General features: G+C 44.5%; 1 protein-coding gene and 1 pseudogene across 5 annotated transcripts in view; both read right to left on the minus strand.

Moving 5' to 3' along the window:
- Positions 1-19,268, minus strand: part of BCL2 (BCL2 apoptosis regulator) — a 214,259-nt gene that overhangs the window by 120,246 nt on the left and 74,745 nt on the right. Inside the window, exon 3 of one of the 5 annotated variants that reach the window (XM_074355178.1) lies at positions 18,073-19,044. The exons of the other annotated variants lie outside the window; for them this stretch is intronic. Coding sequence (XP_074211279.1) covers positions 19,036-19,044 — 9 coding nt within the window. The 3' untranslated portion in view covers positions 18,073-19,035. Of the gene's footprint in view, positions 1-18,072; positions 19,045-19,268 lie in introns of those variants that run through there. 5 annotated transcript variants of the gene reach the window in all.
- Positions 1,263-18,963, minus strand: LOC141575605 (proteasome activator complex subunit 1-like; annotated as a pseudogene).

Genomic DNA, 19,268 nt, shown 5'->3' on the forward strand with positions numbered 1-19,268 from the left:
GTTAGAATAATCCACAGACAACTTAACTGCACTAATTAGAAGATCTGGCTCTGCCACTAATCAAGCAGACAACCCCAGGCCATTTACCTCACCTTCCTGTGCCTCAGTTTACTTCTCTCTAACATGGTGCGGCCTGGGCAAGATGGTCTTCAAGGTTATATTGATCCTTAGCATTTGGGGATTGCATACTCAGGTGGCCCACAGAAGATGCTCTGCTGCATGCACCAAGGAGGCTGACATGCAAAGACATGGTCCCGACTCATCTTATTTACCGTGTCATTGCTTGGTTGCATTTCCAAACTCCCATCGTGTGTTCCATTGACTCAGCATCAAATTCCTCTCTCTCTTGAAACGTATGGCTCTCTTTGATATTTAGAGAGTCTCAGTCAGGTGGGGCCCCTCCTATCCACTCAGGCTGGGCCCGAGCACCCTTCCACTCACCTGCTCTTCACAGTGCTTCTGCAGTCTGGTTTTCGTGGTACCCAGCACCAGCAGGAGCTCTCTCAACAAGGATGCCCTTGGCCTGAGCTGCCCTGTTTTTGCAGACTCCAGAACTCCTGATCCACACAGCTCGCCCTGCTCCCCGATGTGGAGCCTTCTTCCTTTCTCCTGCCTCAAGAACAAGCATCCTGGCCTGCAGCCTGCAGCCCGGGGACGAGAGACTTGTTTTAAAATCTGTGCGTGTCGAACCTGTCATCATCCAGACTCAGGCAAACAGGCTGCCCTTGGGCAGAACAGCTCTGCTCGTCAATCAAGCTTCAGGGAAGTGGGTGGTTTGTACGTGGGGCCCACTTTGCCGTGACCAAGTCCCTGTGAAAATGTCTGAATGTGAATGAAAAAACAAAACAAAAAGACGCAGCAGTCTACTTTTCAGGTCCGCTGCAGGAGGGCCAAGACAAGGTTTTATTTAACAATAACTCCCTCCTCTTTCCTGAAGGCTGAAAGCAAGTACATGGGCTTAAAAAGAATTCTTTCAAGATTTCCTAGTGACTCCGATCAGGAAGCAGAGCTCTCCACGATGTCACATGCAAAACAAGAGAAAACTTCAGGGATGTTTCCCGAGTTGTCAGAATTTAGAAATGAACTCCTTCTAATTTTTTAAAAAAGAGCCTTCTTTTCAGAAGGTACCTCATGTCACTGTGATTTATTAATGTGGCAATTAGTAAGTGAAGCAAATTAATGTCTTGTGAGGCTAAGACATGATCCAAGTCTCTACAAAACGGATGCAGTCAATGAGAAGAGGTCAAGTTTGTTGTCACAGGGCTGGATACATATCCTGGCTATAACCTGCCACTGGGGCAAGTCATGTAACTTCTAAGTCTTAAAAAAGAATATATAAATATGAAAACGAATATATGTATGTATCTGCATGACTGGGACATTGTGCTGTACACCAGAGATCAACACGTTGTAATTGACTGTACTTCAATAAAAAGAAAAGAAAGAAAAATATATATGTATGTTATGCATACATACACATTTTACGTATATAATGGGGCCAATTATACCTTTAACTCATAGAACTGTGAGAATTCAGTGAGACATTATAAGCAAACTGTTTCTATACTGTAAATGTAAAGCACTGTTATAATAGACGTATTTTTTTCAAATACAGGTTACTTTACTCAAAATTATTTGCTTTCCAGTCTAGCTTTCATCCTTTTTGTCCCTTTAGGAATGAGTTTCTAATTAATTCAGCTGAGGTGCATTTTCCATCTAAACTCTTCACATTTTCAAAGCTCCTGCCCAACTGACAGAAGAACACAAGCTTAAAATAACCAGAGAAGTAGCGCCACAAAAACAGAACAGATAGACGTTTTAAAAAGCATTTACCCTTTGTCCCAGCAACACTTTCCGGTAATGTGTCCTGCTTACATATGAACTGACTGATGAACAAGATTATCTCCTGGAGCATTATTTGTAATACCGAACAACTGGAAATAGCCACGTGTCCATCAGTGGGGGATGGTTAATTAAGTATGTGGAGTAGACAGTTACAGAATCGCCTCCAACAACTCCCTTCTCCCAGTGTTCCCTCCCTCGAGTGGAGCTTTCCCATATTGCCACTGGGCTGGGCCCTGGGACCTGCCTGAGTGATGGAACATTAGCCAATGTGGCTTAATAAGCCCTTTTACACCGAGGCTTAATCCTTCTCTGCTTTTGGAATCTAGTCACCCTGCGAAGAAGCCTGGGCTAGTCTCCTGGGGACACCTACTCCAGCTGGTGGTGGAATTTACCCCCAATATGCAAGCGAATCCATCTTCAACCATGGAGCCCCAGCCAAGCGGCCAGATGACCTCACCCACATGAGTAAATCCACAAAAAAAACAGAAGAAAAAAAACTGCTCGGCTGAACACAGCCCAAACAGCCCACCTGCAGAACTGTAAATGAATAAAATCATTGCTTTAAGCCACTAAGTTATAAAATAGTTCATCATGCAGCAATAGATAATGAATCCACCAAGATATCACCGAAACAATGAAGGGTGTAGTCTACCCATGAAGAAAGAAAAAGGACATACTGACATGCAAAGGTCTCCAAGACACACTAATAAATGAACAGGCCAAGAGAACAGGGCTGCTTTTTGTGCAGGAAAAAGGGAAAATTTATACATATACATATATACAATTTTTTGTTTGAAGAGACACTGGATATACTCAAGAAATTAACATACATAGTTACCTGTGTCAGTGGAGTAAGGGGTGGTGAATTCAGGAGATGGGGACGGGGTGAGAGTGAAACTCCTCAATAAAAATGTTTCTAAATTGTTTCAGTACACGTACCATGTGAATCTACTTCCGATTCAGAAATAATCTTTTTTTTTTTAAAGTGAACAACAAGACTAATCCAAGGTAGAAATGACAAAGACTGAAAAAGTGGTATACCATGATGTCATCCTTCACAACAGCCTCCCTTTGAACCAGAATAATCCTCTCTTTGTACTACATAAAATGATTTGCAAAAGCAGTTTCTCTTCCCTGCTAGAGTGTAAGTGCCTTGAAAGCAGGGATCGTGTCTCATGCATTTTTGTTTCTTCTGCATCTGGCTGGCTCTGTGCAGGGCACAGAGCGAGTGCTCCAAACACGGTTTTTGAGTCAAAGAAATAAATCACATTCAGACATCACTAAAGGTCTCCCCTGCTCACGGCAGGGAGCTCTCTAACATCTTCACCAGGGAGATGGTGAGTATCTGATGATCTGGGGCTGGCTTCTCTCATCAATGTGCTCTGAACTACTGGGCAGGGTACCCACAGAAGCTAAATTTGAATGCCACGAAAGGGAAAAAAGCAAAACAAGCTCCCCCATTTAGAAAGAAAACAACAACACCCATAGAGGAAGTCTAGAAAAAGAAAGATCTTGTATTATTTCTCATCAGTAACAAATTTCACTTCTGTGGTTGAGTAAGCAGCAGCCTGCAGCCAACTAACTCTGCAAAGCAAACCCAGCGATCCAGATAAGCGGGCTGTGGGAATGCGGAGCCAGAAGGTTCTCTCTCCCATCCTCAGGCCTCCGGAGAAGTCGGCGCTCAGGCCACTGTGAAGAGTTTGTGTGTGACAACTCTAGCATTTCCAGGAAAGAGGAGGCCACAGCTTTCTCTGTAACCCCGTTTTGGGGTTTGACAGTTCTCACTGGAAATCATCCCCAGCTTTGAACCTGAATCTTCCTCCTATACCTTCCCTCTGTTCTGCTTTGCTGTCTCCATGTCTGACCCTATGAAAGCTTAACCTCTTGGAGGCGGAGGTCTGGGTCCCCTCCATGGCTGTGTCCACACCTCCCTCTCCAGATGTGCTTGGTCAGTGTGCAGGGCCGTCCCAACCCCTGTGCGTCCTGGACCAAGCCATCCAACACCGTCACACGGTGGCCTTGGCGCTCTGTCTGCGCTCCACTAACACAACACAAGATAAGAGCCACAGACAATACAAGGCAGACAGTCCAGTGCTGAGAATTCAAGGACGTGTCTAACTGGCGTGTATGCAGCTGTCTCAGGAGAGCCAGGGCGCCGAGTCCTCCCCCTACAGGTTCTCACCGTCTGTCTCTCCATATCAGATAATTCCAATTCCTGAGTACCCCTCCCCCTCCCCCGTTGGAATGATTTCATTTCCAACGTGTGGCCCCATTGCATTGTTCTCTGCAACGCTGCACATCCCCCACAGCTATGACAGCGGGGACTCTGTCACGGCTAGGATCACCCCTTGGAGGTTGTGTGAGGTAAAGCAAGTTGGAAAGCCGAGGTTGACAAGCTAAAATGCAGTGTAAGACATCATCTCAGCCACTCAACAGGAGGGACATTGACAAGGTGGCATTTAAAGGAGGGACTGTTGGCTGGGATGTGCGGAGCTCTCTGGCGGGTCATTGGGACGAGGTGGAGCGGAGGCGGCGGGTCCGGCAAAGCAGGGAAGGACCCACGAGCAGGTCGGAGGAAGCCTGAACGCTGACTCGGGGCACAGAGGACAAGGGGGAGGATGGCGTAGGATGCTCTCCAGATTTCAGGTCTGGAGAAAAAGGACCCTCGTGCCACTGCTGCCAGAGGCAGAGAGTGCTCCTGGGGAGCTGGCTGTCCTGAGGACACACTGAATTTTGGAGAGAACAAGAGGAGATTTAATACTCAACTTCAGCTGAGAAAGTAGGACTGGGGATACAGTTTTACGATGGAAGCCACGAGAACAAAAGCCTTTATGAGGGAGTGAGGGCACAGGGAAGGAGGAGAGGAGGCAGACTGCGGGACCACTCCGGGTGCTCAGCGTTCAGATGGAGGAAGCAGGGACGAAGGCGCGGGAGCAGCCCGGAGGCAGGAGCCGGTCTCGTCCATCTTTGTAGAGATGGGTGGCTCGGGCCCCCAGTAGGTGCTACCTCAAGGCTTCATAATCGTTTGTAGAGAGAAATGCGGCAGTCAGAGACGTGGGTAGAAAACCAGCCACAGAGCCCTGTGCCAAGTCAAAGAAGAAGAAGAATTCAAAGGCGGTCAAAGGCAAATGCCTTCCGAGGCTACGCCAGAGGTTGCAGACTGCCTGGTCCCCCAGAGCGCCGGGCGGTGAGCCTGTCACCGGCAGGTCCTGCCTCCAAGGTAGAGTTTGTGGAGACCCCCAGGTGGCACTGCCTTACTCAGCAGTGAAAAAAAAAATCCCTGGGATTTATAATATTTTCAACTTAATTTCTGTGCTGTTTTACTTTTGACTATGAGACCTGGAAACTTTGAATAAAAGTCTGAAAGGAAACTTGGGATGTTCAGGCTTGCATGGACCCCACTGACACTGGTTACTCAAACCTCAACTCTGGATAAAGGAGAAACTGGCATGGGAATTACCTTTAAAGGAAAAAAAAAAAAAGACTACTGTTCCGAGACACTGGCCACGGATTCCACATCCGAGGCCAGGTACTCGATTAGAGGGACCCTTAAGAACTGAAGACCTAGGCGAGTATTCCCCACCTGCTCCTGCGCCTGCCCCTTCTGCTCTGCTGAGAGGTTTCAACCAACCAATTCCGTTTTCTTTGTGCAAGCTGAGAGGCCACCTGATGCGGAAGATACGCGTTAAACAAAGTGAACTTTTCTGACAGCTGTGCTTCCCATGTGATTTTTTTTTTTAAAATACAAAGCCCTCGCTTTCACCTTAAGCAGGTTTAAGAAATGCTGACTCTGAAGAACAGGTATAAACAAGGCAATCTTTTGTTTATGGAGATTGTTAATGACCCATTTGCAGAAGGACCTTCCTGTCCCCACTGGTGAATTAATCCATCTGCACTTTTTTGCTCGTTACGAGCTGAAGTGGAGAAAAAAGGGTTTACAAGGGGACATGGTATATTTGTGCTGAAAACAGGCATTACACAAATCCAGAGACGGGGGCTGAAAAGAAACACCAGGTGCAGGGAACAGCGTGAGAGCAAAGCAAGAGATGGGAAGATGCGCCACGGTTGAGGGACGCCACGTCGGGATGGGGAGGGTGCAGGGAGGAGTACCGGGTTGAGGACCTGCAGCACCCAGGCTGGGGGAGAGCCTTCACGATCCAGCTAAGGAAGGCCGGCCTCTTCCGGAGAACTGGGCACCAGAGGAAGTTTGGAGCCAGGGAATGTAAGGGTCTCAGAGGGGCCGTGGCAGCACCCAGGAGAGGCAGGGGAGCAAGCCCGCAGGCAGGCAGCCCCCTGTGGCCGAGCGTGGCCCGCCCCCCAGCCTGCACGGAGCGTGGCAGGCATGCCCAGTGGAGCCCCAGCCGCTGGATCACCCGATCCCACAAGCCCCTGCTCTGACTGGTGGCCCACAGGGATGCTCCGCATCTCCCGGAATTAGGGTCAGTTCACAGCCCATGCTCAGCAGTCCTCCAAAGGCCTGTTTTCTCTTCCCCAGTGCATCGTCACCCCGGTAAAAGGCTGTAGGTCCCTTTGGGGAAAACTGACACATTGTAACTGACTGTGCTTCAATTAAAAAAGTAAAGTAAAATTAAAAGAAGAGTACATGTAAAAGTTAGCATCGAGTCTTTATTATCTTAACAGCTTCAAACTTCATTCCCATGTTACACCTTCCAACTTTGTTTGGTTAAAACTTCCTGAATTCATAACATTCTCATCGGCAAGGAGTTTCTAGCCACAATTCCACGAGCAAATATATTCACTTAAATGCTCTTTTGTGAATGAGATGCAAAGAAACTGAACTTCTAACTAATGAAAGATACTGGATGCAAAGATAATACATTATCTGGGTTTCAGCTCAGTCATATGTCTCAGAGCGAGCTTATCTTATCCTTAAGCTGCTGCTTTCCTCGGTTCATTTTTTTCCCCCTGCCATTCATACAGTGGGGTGAGTCTTTATTTCTTGCTATTCACTTCTGCAGGTCTCTGCTGAATAAATCCGGCTGCTTTGGGCTGAGCCCGACTTACAAGACTGGGCCCCTCCCTTCACTCCCTGTAACCCACACGCTCGGTCCTCACTTGTGATCTGATTGTTCTCTGACCCAGTTCCGACTCCCTGGCCCTTCTCTCTGCTTCTTCCCCCCTCACCTCAAATATCAAGTCTTCCACTCAAACGCTGCCCTGTCCTGTGTCCCCGTTCCGTCCACCCTCTGTCTCCTCTCAGCCTTCCCGAGCCTCAGAAAATTGCCTCTTGACAGTGGCTGGTCCTGTTTTCCCTCAATCCAAACCTTCCTCTTCTCCTGGTTTTCTGAGCCCACGTAGCATCGTTTATTTCCAGCTTTGAGCATCTATATTTTGTAAGTGGTCACCTTAATCCTTTACTAAAATTCCCTTTGGCAGGACATCGTAGTTTTGGCAACCCCTTACTTTCCACATTTTGCTTCAGGGAGGGTGGCCGCACGGTAGTCCTTCACACACATACAGTGAAATGGGCACTTGACAACAACAGATGTTGCTGGTAACTATGGGTTTTTCCTCCTGAATGTGAAATATCATGGCATTCGGCATCACTCTAACTTGGCTACAATCCCTGTCTCTCCCTGGCTAACAACACACTTGCCCACACAGCAGGGCCCCTCTGCAAAGGCCCTTCTACAGAAGCACCAGCGGGAATCTCTTCGATCATGAAAATCAGGGTCCACACCATCTATGAGTTTCCTGGTTCTTGCACAGGTTTTATCAGAATGCAGTCAGGTTTTATCAGAAATGTAATCAGTTTGCTCCGGGTAGGGGGAGGCAGGCGAGGGGGACTTAAATGACTCTGATGGTAAAACACCTCATTTCTAGTGGTTCTTGATTGTCATGGGCAACTTCTAAGTGGCCTTAAAAATACTGCATTTAATAGTTTTGAAAATTCTGAGTTTCTCTAAAGGCAAGGAGGAAAGGAAGGAAGTCATAATGCTTTTAATGGCCACATGAAGTAGGGTGTCCCATTTGAGAGATGAGAAAACCAAGACTAGAGAGTGAGTCTCACAGTGACACGAAGCCACAAGCCACAGCTGGGACCCAGGTACCTTAGGTCTGAACTCCAAGCTTTATCAGAGGTCACCACCTTCACAAGAAGGATGAAAAAGTGTGGAAAGGAATTGCAGGAAGAGGAAGTGAGAGAGAAAGAACACATAGAAAGTTCAAATTTGTTAAGATACATGTTCCCTCATTTATTTGTTGCTCTTCTTAGGGGGAAGGGGTAATTAGGTTTTTTTATTCATTTATTTTGATGGAAGTACTGGGACGGAACCCAGGGCCTCGTGCACGCTAAGCACGAGCTCTACCACCAAGCTAAACCCCAGCCCCTCTACACGTTGCTCTTGGTTAGGACTAAGTGACCTGAAAAGCAGGTAAACAGATTCATGCTGATTGTATATGTTACTTTCCCTCCCCAAACTGTAAAGGTTGGTTTCAGATTCTCAAATAAAAATGTAAGTCAGAACAGCAAGACAGGCAAGTCTCTTATTCTTGCAGCCGGTCATGGTGACTTGGGTGCTTTTCTTGGCAAATATTCAAATGTCACACGCCAGTATCACATGCTGAGTTCTATTTCAGTCAATATGATCTGTGTTAAAGTCACCTGAATTGGGTGATTGTTTGATCTCAGTATCACCAACAGGCCCTCACACGACACCCCCCCACTGCTGACAAACTCACAAGACTATAGTTTAGGAGACTAGCATTTTCTTAGAAAAGGGGAAAAAAAAGCAGTTCTCAGTAAAAGATAAACCACAGAGCTACTGGGTTCAGTCAGGGTGTACATATTAAACCACACACACACACTCTCACACACATACACATGATCAGAATAATGTTTAGGCTCTGTCTAACCCACATAGATGAGTAAATTCAGAATTAAGGAGCTAAGACCAGAGTCCTACTCATGACTTCCCTGACATCGGGAATTCAGCAGAAGAAAGACGAAACTAGATTCTAGATTATCTCATTTGCTCTCCTTGTGGCTCTAATAACCCATAATAACCCAGGGGTTCTTTTTTGGGGGGGACACCAAGGGCCAACACTCTTTTGCAGAACAGGCTGCTCAGAGCTCTCTCAGAGACAGACTCTATCTCTGCCTCTAAGTACAGGGAAGCCTCAGGCTCTCAGGGACTCCAAGCACCCAAATGATGTCATATAAAAAATGAAAGGAGCGGGACAGAAGCCTTTCCATTGTTTTGGTGGTGGATTATGAGTGATTTTTTTCCCCTTTTTTTTTTGCTTTTCTCTATTTTCCAGATTTTCAGAAGCCCTTCTGTCAGGTGGAGGGGTTATCCACAGGAAAACCAGGGATGAAAGCAGCTAAGACAGGCCCGTGACCTTGAGGTTGTGCCCAAAATGATGCGGAGGGTGGGCTTGCTGGGCCCAAAGTGCCGTCTCAGTGGCAGGCATTGCTGCAAATGCCAAGCCCCTTTGAGGGAACGCTGAGAAATACGGGAGAAACGGAAGGGAAAAGGAGAGGGAAAACAAGAACAGCAGAAGTGGCGGCGGCTCTTGGCAGCCAGGATGAGGAAAGGAAGCACCAGACAGTGCAGACTTGGAGGAAGACAGGCGGCAAGCAGAAAGAGAATCGAGCCGAGTGGCCATTTGGGGAGCGGGAGGGGAGGTGGACATCCCAGCTCAGGAGGTGGGCTGTAGGATCCAAAACTGTAAAGAAGAAACATAAAATCAAGAGGGAAATTTCTAGCCACCATGCTAACCAAATGATACCAGGTTAAAAAAAAAAAATCATCCTAAGAACAAAATAAAACTTCAGGCCATAATGTTCATTTTTATCAGAATGTCTTCCCCAGAACCCAACTCCAGTAAATCACGATCCCCATTTAATGAATTATCTTATATATATTACTGTGATGGTCTTTTTATGCCCACATATTTGTCTTTAAGTTTGGGATTCCACAGGGACCCCCATCCTCCCCTGAAATGTAGAGGCATTGCCCCTTGGTGGTACAAGGTTACAGCCACATGGAAGGACATAAAAAAAGGTACTTTTATATGCTGTTGCTGGAAATGGAAACTGCTGTGCCATGTAGGAAGCAATCTGGAAATATCCATCCAAATTTAAAAACACCATGATTGATCAAGCCATCTCATGCCCATATGACCACAGGGATGTTAACTACAGCATTGTTTGTAGCAGAATCTTTCAATAGGTTGTGCTACAATACCAAAGGATAGTACGCAGTCATGAAATAGAAAGAATGGAGGAATTTCAGCACTGTATCATTGTGACATGAGGAAAAAAGCAAGATGTAGAGAGGGCATATGATAAGATCTGATTTTTATGAAGCAATAACAGAAATCATGTGTGTGTGTGATTCTGTATATATCTAAATGTTTGATATAATTATATGAGTGAAGCACAGAAGGATACACACAAGGTTGTCAGCACTGGCAACGTGGGGAGAGGGATTAAGATGGAGGGAAGGAAGGGAGTGGCAGGAAAGAAATAAGTGAAAATGAAAGAAATTATCAACCATAAAACCACATGGATGCCGTGATCTCATTTATAGGAAATTGTGTGTGTGTGCTTAGGCACACATCTATGCACAGATGACGATGAGATAGTCTACAGAATGTCAGTGGCTTTTATTTCAGGGTGTTGAGCTATTTTTAAATATAATTTTTACTCTACTCCTTATATATTTTTTCAAAAATGTATACAACCACATGGATTGTTTATATAATCAAAACAAATTTATTGAGGGGGAACCATGAAAAGTCCCATGCAAGGCAATACAGATCCCCAGAGAGGAAGCAACTAGAAGGAGAAGGTTGTGACGTCAGGCTGGGACCGGCCTGGGAAGGCTCTCGGTGCAGGAAAGACAGGACAACTAATAGGATGTGTTCCAACACATTCACAACAGGCGGTTGTCTTGGTGGTGGATTATGAGTGATTTTTTTTTTCTTCTTTTCTGCTTTTCTCTATTTTCCAGATTTTCTACAAAAACTATACCTTGCTTTTGTAATCAGAACAAAAAATATATTATTTTAAAAATTATGCCATGAAGGTTTTTAAGCAGGAGAGAGGGAATCATCAAAGTGATGTTTTAGGATATTATGCAGTGGCCCCCAGAGACTGAGATTAAAACCCATTTATGAAGTAGCAGTATCAGCGAGTTTTGACAATGGCCAAATTAAGAGGAAATGGTGGAAGTGGAAAGGAACATAGTGGGGCTCTGATGTTTTCTAGTAAAGGGATGCATAAGTGAAACATTGACGGAGAGGAATGGCTAACCCTCAGTGGCCCTTTGTACAGTTGATATGGATGCCTGCAAAAAAGCAGCCAGATGTCAGTTGGTTGATTTAATCCAAAATTACAGAGAATTCTAATTGTTCCAGAGACCAGTCCATTGTTAGTAACACGTGTCTAAATGCAGCCACATCTTGGAAGCCCATATCAGGGAAAGATACAACACCCAAGGGAAAAGACCAGAGTCGTAGAAACCATAGAAGATGAAAAGAAATTATGTGATAAGATGATATAAAAAAACTTTCCTCTATACAAAAAAGACACACATCATTGACAAGCATTGCATCCACTGGAATTTTGTAAGTCAAATAAAAATATTCCCAGGTAACTTCTGGCTTGCATTCATTTTATACTGCAGCCAACTTAAGTTTCTGACCAGTGTTAGGAGAAATTAATTTTAAAGTTTTTAGTCAGTTGTGGTTTGCCTTTTTCTAAAAGCTGGCACATTCTGAGAACTCCCGTTCATTAGAAGTATTCAGGAAGAGGATGGGTGGCACCGTGTTGAAGGAGGTGGTTGCAGAAGGCTTCCAAAGAACTTCCCGGCTTCAAGATTCTCCGATTCAAGAGGAGGCATTATGCCAACTGCCAGATTTTACGCCTTCTCTTTCTCAGATTCTCCAACTGGGGCAGTTTACTAAATGAGCCATGTTTATGTTTGCTGGCATTCCTGAAGCAGATGTAACATAACTGAAGGCAAACAACTTGAGTAACGCCAATTCATGCATTGCCATCTAAACACCATGTAATCATGAAACTAAAATGTTTACCTAATAATCAAAGTCTGGGGCAAAGAAACCAAAAGGCATTTTGTAAGACAAAGTACTGGCCAGTACTTCCAATTAGAGGATTTATTGAGAGTTATCCTGAAATGGCTCATCGGGAAAAGTCAGTGTGACTTGGTTTCTAGTCATACAAAGGATTGCCTTGCTATTATTCCAAATGGTTAGAAAAAAACTGGCAAGGAATTAGGCTGGTTGTCACAGAGAAACAGGATTCTCCTGATAGAGTTTCAGGGTAGGCTCGTCAGAAAGTTGGCAACAGCCTATCCTGCCCCAGATGACCCCCCACCCATTGCTCACCCATGACACTTCCCCACGTGCGGGAACTACCTCAATGTTAATCAGCATCCTTCCCATTCTCCACATGGGTGGTGCCTTCCCTTCCACCTTCCTGACCTCCCGGCTGCCACTCCCTCTGTTCAGTGTGGCCTCTTCATCACCCCACGTCCCTCGCTTTCTCCAAGTCTGGCTCAAAGCCCATCTGTCCGACACCGACCAATTCTGGTCTTTCATTGTTTCTGAATCCTCTCCTGGTTTGCACACCAATTAACGTAAAATAATTGGCAAGTTCTTGATAGGAATAGCCCTAGTGCACAGTTCCCGTTGGATCTCCTAAAACCCTAAATATCTCTCCCTGCTGTGGCACAGTTCAGAGAGAGGAAGAGCTCCTCCCTCTCTTTCTTTCCTTCTTACCCTCCTTCCCTCCATCTTTCCATGTAGTGTTTATTGAACACCTACTTTATGCAAAGCACCTTCGAGGATTTCTCATATACTCTTTCATAGAATCTCCTCACCCACCTCCTCAGAAATCCAGAGGTCTCCAGCAGCCCCCTTCTGCTCTGCTCCAGCTTTGCCCCATCCCGTCACAGCACCGCCCTCTCCTCCGTCCCTTGGTGTTGTGTGTGGTTCTTCTCTCCTCAGCCCTACCTCCAACCAGCTGCCAGCTCTGTATCACATCTGGCTCTTGCCTTCTTATTCCCCTGCCTTCGTATCTCTTCTAAACACCAAAGCCTCTTCATTACTGGTCTCCCTGCAACCAGGTTATCATTCTAATGCATGAGTTGGTTGACATCATTGCATGAATCCAAAACTTCACGTGATTCCTGTTGTCTCCGTAACGTAATTCAAGTTCCCTGGTTTGCATTAAAGGACATCACACCTACTAAAGCTTATCTTCCAGACACACAGAACGTCTTCTGATTCCCCAAACATGTCAAGCAATTGCACCCTTACAGGTGCTTGTTTGTGCCATTCCCACTGACATGGCCTTCGCCCACCTCTGTCCAAGAGAAAAATCCTACTTTTTGAACCTAGCTCACATGCTGCCTAACTCCCCCAGGTCACAACTGATCTTCCTCCCAAACTTTAACATCTCTGAAGCTGCCTCTGGATCATAAAATCCTGGAGGGAAGAGATTATATCTGTCTTCGCATCCCAGCACCGTGCCCAGCCACCGCAGTACTCCCCGAGCAGAAGCAGGAATGAGGTTACCAGCACTGGGAAGCAAATTTACTAGCCACCATTGTCTTCCAAGTGTTCCTCAGCATTTCAAGCTAGCAAATATTTATGAAGTGCCTACTGTGTACAGCACACCCTGGAAGGAGCTGCAGATGCGAGCCAGCCAGTGAGCCGTGGTGCTTATAATGTGTCTTTTTACGGACTTACCTCACCTTCTAAGCTAAGCCACCAAAGACACCAGTATATGAAGACATATCCAGGCCTGTAGATCAGCAACCATTCGCAGACCGTCCTCCATCACTGGATGTACTAGGGGTTAGAGCCTAGGTTTCAAAAGCACCCAAGAAAACAAGGCTCAGAACTCTGACGATCAGAGCTGTTCTTTTCTTCCAGGACAAAGAGTGGGTTGATATGGAACATAAAGGCATTTGTCTCTTAGCATTACTAATTCTCAAACCCACAATCTACTTTAACTTCAGGTACAACAAACACTTAAAACTAGGAAAGTAGCTGAGAAAACATGAATGTCTGGGTAAACTGAACATTTTATTACCTGTGAAGTCATGCTGGGGGATGAAAGCTCTTGTAAAGGATGATTTTTTTTTTAATTTGAAGACTGGTATTTTGATAGCAGCTGTGCAAAGCTTTCTGAAGAGCTCAAGGTGAGCTGTGACATAAAAAGCGATCACATGTCCCAGCTTGTCAGGGAGTGTCCCGGTTTATACCTGTTGTCCCTGCAAAATTATTAATAATGCCTCCCCCTTCCACTCTCATAACTGTCTCTATCTCAATGAGACGTTATATGACCACTCTAGCTGTGAGGGTACGGTCACATTGCAGTGGCCTGGCCATTCGTGGTAAGACGGTTTGCTCACATACACCGGGGAGCTGATGCCGAGAAAGGGGCAGAATCCAGGCTTCCTGACACCAAGCCCAGGCTCTATCTCAGGGAACATATTTCCTCTAAGTTGTTTCCTCATCAATTAATCACAAAAAGCACTTTGGGAAATGGCAAAGATGCATAAGCATGGTTTCTGCAAACTAGCTCTTACAGTTTTGTTGAGGAGACAAAGCACATATATGTTCAATAATTAAACAGGGCAAATAGATTCATAATGCGGGGCCAATTACGTGGTTCAAATGACAATTTCAGAAGGAGTTAGAGAAGGAAAAAACCCTTGATGGGCTGCGGACCTCAGGGAAGGTTTCTGGGAGATGATGGAACCTGAACGGGGTCTTAAAGGGAAAAAAAAGGAAGAAAGGAGAGAGGGAAAGGGTATTTTTCTTTGAAAAAAATTCAAAAAACAGAATTGTGACAGTGATAAACCACTTAAGTGATTCTATAAGCATTACTGCCTTATATTCTAGGAAATTTAAAAAAAGAAAAAGAAAATCAACATAAATGGTCTACATGTGCTTCCCAAAATTCCACCGTGATTTAAGGCACAACAATCACCAGGCTGAGGTGTCCTGTGACCAGACAGGTGCTGGCTGCAAGATGACGGTGCTCTTCCCTGTGATGCAGTGAGAAGAAAGTGGCCACCTTGAGTTTCTATCTTCAACTTTTTCACTAATGGGCCCTGTGTCTGTGGGCAATGTTTTAATCAGTTCTGAGCCTCAGTTTCCTTAAATAAAATGGTAGCATTGGGCGAAGTGATCTCTAAGAACCCCCTTCCAATCTCTGGCCCTTTACAGTCAATTGCAGGTTTTGTTGAGTATGCCTTAGATTTAGCTCAATAGTGAATGTGAGTGTTCATTTCCAGAAAAATGGAGAATATTAAGCTGATCCTATGGATTCCTTTCCACTACAAAGATAGGAAATTCTTAAGAAAAATCACAATGCAGTGCCTGGAAGTAAAGAAGGAAGAGAGAGAAGCACTGGCTCCAGGAATGAAGAAAAATTGAAGCCAGGGCTTGAACAAAAAGTTGATGTGATGGTGTCCAAGGGAGTTTCAGACCTACATAAATGTTCTTGGGGATCTGCGGATAGTGATTAGAGTCTGATGTCCTTGGTCCTGCAAGAACTGGGGGGAGGGAGGCAGAATTGAGCCTTTTTCATAAATCTCAAAGCCTTAAAAAGTCACCCTATCCGTGAAAAGAGGACAAAAAAACAGTGCTTACTGGCCTCAAGATGAAAAGCAGACAATTGCCTTATATCCAGAGCTTAGGACACCTCTGAGAAATCAAAACTCTAAACATGAGCCACATTCAGTTGTAGGATGAGCATTTATGTTGTAGGATCAGAATTTACATTATCTGTGTGTCTGAATGTGGGACAAGAAATGAACATAAACAAAACTCCAGAGCCACTGAAACTTCTTTGATCGCTAGAAAAAACAAATATGCAATAATCATATAGGGACAATTTCACAACTGAGAACTCCTAAGATTCCCACAGAAAAGAAATCTCTGTGAAGAGGAACTTGCCAAAACACACACACACACACACACACACACACACACACACACACAAGGGAATTAACTACTATGAGGGATAGTCATAAAGGGAACCTTTTTAAAACTGAAATCTAAGAACTGGAAAAATACTACAATCTGAAATGGACTACAAAATAAGATTTCTTAAAATTATTAAAAGGATAAAAGAAAGACTAAAAACCATAGCGAAGTAATAGGAGTAAATAAAAATAGCAGTCTTGAAAAAGAACAAAATAGAGCTCCTAAAGATAACCTCAGTGGAAAAGTTAGACAGTAGAGTGACACAAATGTAGAATTAGTGAGCTGGAAAAAGAGACTTGAGGGAATCAACCAAAATGCAACACAGGACTTTCAAGAAAAAATGGAGACTTGAACACACCATATCTAATATTGGTCTCACAGAAACCACACTAAGACTAGATAAGACTAGAGAAAGTGACCATTTAAAAGATATGAACCTGTAAGGATATGGAGAACAAGTGAAGGGCTAATAGCAGTCAGATTTTGGAAGATGGAAAACAGATGGACAAGTGGTAATAGAACTAACAGAACAAAGGAGGCAGAATCCTAAACTAGGGATAAGAAAAGTTAGGAATCACCAGCTGTGCGAAAGATCCAGAACAGATGGCACTAGTTACCTTTGGAACCGGGGAGGGAGGAAAAAGGAGGAGTGACTAAAACCAGGAGATGGGAGGAAAGCTGTTTGAGAACCAGTTATATCCCCAGACCCCCAAGATCCCCTCCTCAACTCCACCCTGCTGGGCAGCAGCCTCTATCCCAACTGGTAAAATCGGAGCTTTGGTCTTTGGAGACAGGGTTCCTGGATTGGGAGATGCCATACATCAAACAAAACAGAAAATATGCCCATTGAATGCTGACCCCTCCAATCTTATTCCTCACTTCAGCTCTCAGCACTGGGATGGGCAGAGCTTCAGAGCGTTCCCAGGAGAATCTGACCATCCCCTTAGTTCTTTAATAGGAGACTTTAGGGCTTGACATTAGCAGTTTCCTAAGAAATGGCATTAACATACTATTCTACACTGATGCTCCAAGTCAACAAGCCCCACACAGCTTCAGAGCATCCAATAAACTTCTTAGTTCTTCATTCTTAAATATAACCAGACAGGCAAGGATTACCAGATATGCAGGGAAAGCCTCTACATAAGAGTCCAAAATACACAGAAAAGGCAACACGGAAGAAACAGAGGCCATGAAGGGAGAAGAAAATTTCAGAAGAGAATAACTTTTTTTTTTTCAGAAAGCTAAGAGAATGTCACACACACATGAAAACAGAACAGAATACTTAAAAAAAAAAAACCCAACTATTTATAGATGAAAAGAGGAAATTTAAAACAATAACAGAAATGAAAACCCAATAGACAGGTTGGAAATCGAAATTGAAGAAATCGCCCAAAAAAGAGAGCAAAAAATAAAGAGATGGAAAACAGGAGAGAACATAGGAGAGTATTAGAGGACTGGTGTAGAAAGCACAACACCCACATAACAGGAGTTCTGGAAAGAAAGAGGAGTTAACAGAGAGAAGCAGATTCGACAGACTGAAAGAACACATTGATTGTTCAACACAGTAGATGGAAATAGACTCCCACATAGGAAAATTGTTGTGAAATTTAGAATACGGGGGAAAAGAAAAGATTCTACAAGGTCCCAAGAGAAAGAAAAAAAAAAGGTCAGGCAGAAAGTATCAAGAATCAGAATGGTTTTAGCCTTCGAACAGCAACGCCGGGAGGTGGCATGCAACACAACAATACCTTCCACTTCTGAAGAAAATTTTGTTTTGACCTAGAAGACAGATAAGCCACCTGGTGAGAAGGTAAAGATGTTGGTAGACATTCAAAGTGTGAATCCGTCTCTCTTGGATCCATTTTTGAAAGGCTACTACTGTAGATCAGGAGCCACAAAAGTGAAGGAGTGGAAGAGGAGGAACTTTTATGTGATCCAATACAGGACAAAGGCAGAGGGGTGATGTGATGAAGATCACTGACTGGACCAGTGGGCCAAGAGGAAGACCTGTTGAGGGCCGCCACCACAACGTAAATGAAATGGCATCGTGATAAATTTTAAAAAGTAGACTTGTAAAAAAATAAAAATAAAAAAGTTGTATGGGGACAAAAAAAGATAGAAACAAAATAATAGATGATAAAACAGCCATGAGTGTCATATCAGAACACAAAAGAGAGAAAAGCTGGGTTCAAGTCTTCTGAGGATTCTATATTATATTGTTTGGGAAGCAAACAGAGATACAGATAACACTTTAATTTTAGACTTTGTGAACTCAGATATAATTTTTAAAAAGGTTTACGCGCAACAGCTGAGATACAGAACAAAACATATTCATTACAAATCAAGAGGAAAAAAATAGTCCTTTTTTAAACAGTATGACTATATTTTTGCACCTGGGAGGCAAGGTGAGGGAGAAATCACAACAGGAGAAAGGTCGGGGAAGGCCTGGAGTCGCCAGTAAGAGGCAGGGAGGGCTCTGCTGGACTCACCACAGGATGAGAGGAGCTTCCAATATATCGTCCCCTTTGGTTCTCCCCTGGGGTTCTCAAGCTTCTTGAAGTTCTTCAGGATGATGTCATATAATACAGCACAAGCTCTGAGGATTTCCATGACAACCAGCAGGGTCCAGGTACTCTGCTGCGCTGGGGAAGCCTTCCAGTTAGGTATAAAGGGTGTTCATCAGCTCAAACACCTTCTAATGCACAGCCACTCCAAAATTTTTCCATCTTCCATCTGAGGTATCTGCAGCTGCAACCAGGTGGTGACCAGGTTGACTACCCAGTGACATCCGTGGTCCCAGACTTCAGGCACTGCAGGAGGATTTCAATCTCCTTGCCACTCGCTGGGCCACTGGGAGGACCTTTGCCTTCATCTTCTCCTGTTGTCTTTGCATCTCTATCTTCCTTTCTTGCTGCTTCTTCCATTCCTCCTGCTCTTTCCTCTGGACTAGATGGGAACCAGGATGTCCAATGGGGCCTTTAGATAGCTCGGACTGGCTTCTTGAGAGCTGGTTCCTTCAAAAATGCACCCAGCTCAGAAATCTTCTTGGGGAAGTATCTCCTGCAGCAGGTTCTGTCTTTTGCACAGGTCTTCAAGAAGCATCTCCACCTGGGCTTGAGCCCTGAGCATGGCCGGGGGGCCTCGCACCACAGGAGGCGCAAAGAGCGGGCACAGGGAAGAGAGCGAAATCAACTGGAAAACTCAAGTCATCTAGCAGAAGACAGGATAGGAAAAAAATAAGAAGCAAGGCAGATAGAAAACGTTTGGATTCCTAGTGAATTCCAAATATATGACTTATCATAATAAATGTAAATGGCTTAAGCTAATCCATTAGAAGGCAGAAATCCTCAGACTGAATTCTGTAAAATTCCAGCTGTTTATAAGAGAAGCAGAAAACATAATCTAGTAAGAAGGATAAGCATGAAAAAATATAT

Source organism: Camelus bactrianus, chromosome 30 (assembly GCF_048773025.1).
Source record: "Camelus bactrianus isolate YW-2024 breed Bactrian camel chromosome 30, ASM4877302v1, whole genome shotgun sequence".
Lineage (NCBI taxonomy): Eukaryota > Metazoa > Chordata > Mammalia > Artiodactyla > Camelidae > Camelus > Camelus bactrianus.